General features: G+C 56.7%; 2 protein-coding genes across 2 annotated transcripts in view; one reads left to right on the top strand and one right to left on the bottom strand.

Moving 5' to 3' along the window:
• The window catches only part of PTSG_03545 (uncharacterized protein), a 3,720-nt gene extending 2,200 nt beyond the window's left edge, over window positions 1-1,520 (bottom strand). The window contains exon 1 of the mRNA XM_004995220.1: window positions 1-1,520. This exon is cut by the window's left edge and continues 545 nt beyond it. Coding sequence (XP_004995277.1) covers window positions 1-1,480 — 1,480 coding nt within the window. The 5' untranslated portion in view covers window positions 1,481-1,520.
• A 21-nt stretch (window positions 1,521-1,541) lies between these two features.
• Window positions 1,542-4,478, top strand: PTSG_03544 (uncharacterized protein; the record flags this gene model as incomplete). The annotated part of the gene is made up of 10 exons (XM_004995219.1): window positions 1,542-1,747; window positions 2,121-2,217; window positions 2,351-2,429; window positions 2,649-2,687; window positions 2,892-2,979; window positions 3,172-3,220; window positions 3,385-3,520; window positions 3,691-3,749; window positions 3,993-4,117; window positions 4,346-4,478. The coding sequence occupies exons 1-10, from the start codon at window positions 1,641-1,643 to the stop codon at window positions 4,476-4,478; spliced, it is 912 nt and encodes a 303-aa protein (XP_004995276.1). The 5' UTR covers window positions 1,542-1,640.
• Window positions 4,479-5,000: the final 522 nt, after the last annotated feature.

Raw genomic sequence — 5,000 nt, 5'->3', positions numbered from 1 at the left:
GGAGCTCAGGCAGGTGCTGCTGACGTGTCAGCCACATGCGTACGCACGACTGAATGACAACGGCGCTGTGGTTGCGCTGTTGCTCCATGGTTTCGCGTGCACGTGTGTGTGCCCGGTCTAGCGCAGGCCCGTGCTTCCGCCGACAGAGCCACGTGAGCACGTGTCGCTGGATGCAGGCTGCCGCTGCCGTGCGCATGCGCTGCTGCGCCTCGGCCTGCTGCCGCTGCAGTCGCTTTAACTGTTCCTGCACCTCAAAGAGGAACTGCTCTTGCTCGGGCGCCCCACCATCACCATCACCATCACCATCACCATCTGCTAGTGAATCGTTGCCTGTGTCTGCACTCTGATCGCCCTGCCGCCCCTGTTGACTGGCACCGGCGTCATTAACGGCTGCTTGTGCGTCCTGTGTATCGTGGTCCGTGTCATTCGCCCGTTGCAGTGACTTTGGCGGCCCATCGTGCATGAGCTCCTGCTCCACCGCCGCAAGCATGTCCTCCAGCTCCAGCACGCCCTGCAGCATCGCATTCGCCTCCGCCGCGTCAATCTCTTCCGTGTCTGCGCTGCTAACGGCATCATTGGGTGGGGGTGGTGGTGGTGGTGTGGTGGTGGTGGTGGTGTTGGTGGTAGTGGTGGGAACTGTGTCTGGCGAGACATCTGTAGATGCGTGCTCTGCTTGCTGTGACGGCGACAATGCTGAATGGGCTTGTGCAGACTGTTCCTCCTTTCCTTCTGGGGTTGCGGTTGGGCCCGTGCTTGCTTGGCTCTCATCGCGTGAACTGTTTGCATCCGGTTGGTGCTGCTGTTGCTGGGAGCGCTTGGCGACTGTGGCAGCGGCTTGCTGGCGCCGTTGTGTGCGCCGCCGCCGCGCTTGCGCTGGCGGGGTTGTCGCCCGGTCAACCCAGGTGGCTCGTTCGCGCGCTCGTTCAAGCACTGTGTTGACAAATGCCGCCACCAAATCTGGCCCTTCATCGCTGTCATCATTGCCGCTGCTGGGCCGTGCGTCGCTGTTGCTGTTGTTGTTGCTGCTGCTGCTGCTGCTGCTGCCGCTGTTGTTGTTGTTGTTGTTGTTTTCCATGGCTTCGGGCTTCTTATTGTCTTTCCGCACTCTAGGGTCGTTGTTCTTGGAGTCGACAGAAGGGCCTGAAGAGTACACTGGCGGTGAGACGCGCTCTCCTACCAATGCAAGAGAGCTGCTATCCACACCCGCTTGCCGTATGGACTCATTTCTCAAGTTGACTGTGACCTGAGCTGGGTGCTGCTTCGCCGAGGTTGTTGTTGTTGCTGCTGTTGCTGTTGCTGTTGGTTGTCTTGAGATTTGTCTTGCGTTGTCGTTGTCGCTGTCGCTACGGCGGTCATTGTCTTGCGAGTGTACGAGAGGCTCCACGTCATCTTCGCTGTCGCTGCTGTCGCTGTACTGGAAGCTGTCCAAGCGTGGATCCCACGTCACGCTCCGCGACGACGATGATGACACCCACGCCATCTTGGGGTCGGTGGTGGTGGTGGTCGATGGTCGTTGCGCGAGCGAAATTCAGCCAGTCCTTGGTGATTTCATCTTGTACTGTCGCAAGCCGTCCTCGCACCCATTCGACGGTTGCTCGTTGTGGTTGCCTTGTGGTTGTCTTGTGTGCGTGCCCACGACGATGGCGTCCCCGGAGACGAGGCGGGTGCTGGCGAAGCTGAAGCAGGAGCCGGCCAACAACAAGTGCTTTGAGTGCGGCGCACACAACCCAGCGTGGGCAAGCGTCAAGTGAGTGGTGGTGGCAAGTAAAGAGCGAGTTGTCGTCGAGCATTGTGGAGCATTGTGGTGGAGCAGACATGATGTGAGGGAGGTTGTGCGTGATGTGTGCTGTGACCAAGAACGAAAAGAAGAACAAGTGGAGGAGATGCCGCGTGTGTGTGTGTTTGTGTGTGTGTGTGTGTTTGTGTTTGTGTGTGTGTGTGTTTGTGTGTGTGTGTGTTTGTGTGTGTGTGTGTTTGTGTGTGTGTGTGTGTGTGTTTGTGTGTGTGTGTGTGTTTGTGTGTGTGTGTGTGTGCGTGTGTGTGCTTTTACACGTGGCCGTGTTGCATTTAACGCATGTCTGTATGCGTGCATGTGTGTGTGTGTGTGTGTGTGTGTACAGGTATGGCATCTTCATCTGCCTCGAATGCAGTGGCGTCCATCGTTCCCTTGGTGTTCACCTCAGCTTCGTCCGCAGCCTCTCCATGGACAAGTGGAAGGTGCGTGGCGGGTGTTGCATGCAAACGCCCTCTTCTCTTCGCCTTGACGCACACGCACCGCACGGTTGAGTTGGACTCGCGCGCGCATCTTCCCAACTCATCATTACCTGTCTCTCCTTTGCTTCAACGCCAGGATGAGGAGCTCGAACGCATGAAGATTGGTGGGAACAAGCGATTACAGGAATGGTTCGATGCACGCGACGTACCTCGCAGTAAGGGCACATCAATGGACCACACACAGGCGTGTATGTTCGTGTGTGTGTGTGTGTGTGTGTTCGTGTGTGGACGTCATTCTTCCCTGCATCTCTCTCTGTCTCTCTGTCCGTTTCTCTCTGCCTCTATACATCTCTCTCTCTCACTCACACACACACACTCTCTCTCTCTCTGCCTCTGCCTCTCTACAAATTCGCCTTGTGCATCTCCGCCCGAAGGCGCCACCATGCAAGAGAAGTACAACACGAAAGCTGCAGGTGAGATTATCATACTCCCATGTGCATGTGAATTCTGCGCAACGCGTCCCCCTTTGGACCTTTGATCGCATTGCACCATCAACACTCACCGCTTTTCAACGCACGCACGAACGCACACGCACATGTGCCAACACACGCACGCACATACACGCACGTGTGCCAACACACATCCATGCACACACGTTCACGTCCCCGTGCTGACAGCACTCTACCGCGACATGATTGCAACGGAGGCGCGAGGGGACAAATGGAACGAGGCCACGAGCCCAGCTCAATCTTGGGTCCCTCCAGCGTAAGCATAGCGTGTCGAGTGTCTGTGTGTCTGTGTGTCCGTGCGTGTGTCTGTGTCTGTGTGGTTGTGACAGTGCCTGTGTCTGCCTTGTTTCTGCCTATGCGCGGCTGCGATGCGTGCAATGCCGTTGCTTTGTGCTTGCCCCGCGCTCACGCCCGCGCGTGCTTCTGGCGGACTGCACGCCTGCGACAGGACGCAATCGATCACAAACGCTCGATCAGAGTACGAGGTTGCAAACGAGGTGCGTTGTGCCCTCAACGATGTGGCATGGAATACCAAAATGTCACTCGCACAACCACTGCTTTTCCTCTTTCTCCTTGTCCTACTCCCGCTCCATGTTCTCTCCTCACCCAAACCACCTCACCTCCCTTTGGCTCACGCCGCCTGACTCCTCTCTGCTCTCAGGACACGAGGCCGATGCGCGGCTTTGGGTCGTCCGGTGCACACACATCGTCGTCGTCATCGCAGGACATACAGGCAGACAAGCTGCTGGAGGACGCCATGAGCAGTCTCAGGACGGGCTGGTCCGTCTTCTCAAAGGGTGTGTGTATGGGTGTGTGTGTGTGTGTGCGTGTGTCTGTCTGTGTCTGTCTGTTGTTTGCGTGTGTGTGCATGTGTGCAAAAAGAGGAGAGAAACCTTACAACTCGAGTGCGCTGGTGCAAGTGTGACTGACATGCGCTCAATGTGTTGTTTGGCTCAACCATGTTCAGGTGCGGCCCAGTTTGCTTCCTCTGTCAACGACACCGTTATCAAACCAACATCGGAGAAGGTTTGCCAGAACTTGCACACGCACGCCCAATCACCTCCCTTTGTGTGACTGCTTTGAACGAGTACAACACCACACACACGCACACACGCACGCACGCACGCGCGCACCTGCACACACACACACACACACACACACACACACACTCCCTCACTCACACACACACACACACACTTAAACACGCTTTCACCCTCACACGCACGCACACGCACGCACACGCACACACGCACGCACGCGGTTGTGCAGGTGTCGGATGCCACGTTCTGGAATGACGTGGGCACAAACCTCCAGACTGGGTTTCAGTCTGTTGTGTCCAAGACGAGTGAAGGCTTCACCAACCTCTCCACAATGCTGCAGGACGACCGACCAAGGTGCCCGGTGGACCCCGTGTTCTCATGTCATTGTTCCGCTCCTGTATGCCTGCTCATTTCTCCCTCATCCCCCTTCCCATCCCCTTCCTCCGCCACACACACACACACACACACACACACACACACACACACACACACACACACACACACACACACACACACACACACACACACACACACACACACACACACACACACACACCCTCTCCCAAACCACACACCACCTAGGCGCGGGACTGCTGAGCCGCAAGCGCCACCGGCGAGCACGGCGACGAGGAAACAGCCATCCCGCCCCAGCAGAGGCAAGCCAAAGCCCAAGCAGCAGGAGGACGACGATGACGACGGCTGGGACGACTGGTAGTAGAGAGAGGGCTGGAGTGTAGTCATGTCACACGCTTCAATTGCCAGGCACGGAGGAGGTGGGGAGAAGAGGATAAGCGAGTTGGATATGGGCTGCGCTGTCGTGTTTGACGACATACCCGAGTATTGTGACATGTTGTGACAGATTAAAGCTTCTCACGACCCTGTTCTTCATCACCACTGCCCACTCCTCCGCCATCAAAGCAATCTCCGAGCAACCATCTTGCACTTTCAGAGACATGGGTTTGCTTTCTGTTGTATTGGGGTATCATTTTGAACAAAAGGTGTGGGAATCATGCACTCGCTTGTGCATTCTGCGTTCATCATCGACAACCAGCCAAAGCGAAAGGGGGGGAAACAAGAGTGGAGAGGGGAAAGAGATGCGACAACGAAAGAAGGGAAGGTGCTGGGGATGGAAGGGACAGACAAAACGCGTAACAGCGAGGCAGGATGGTAGACCACACCGCAATGAGAAAAGATGGCCTTCGTTGCGCCGTGTGCGTGCGTGGTGGTTGGTGGTTGG

This window comes from Salpingoeca rosetta (assembly GCF_000188695.1).
Source record: "Salpingoeca rosetta unplaced genomic scaffold supercont1.8, whole genome shotgun sequence".
Classification (NCBI taxonomy): Eukaryota; class Choanoflagellata; order Craspedida; family Salpingoecidae; genus Salpingoeca; species Salpingoeca rosetta.
This window is presented reverse-complemented; position numbering and strand designations above follow the sequence as displayed.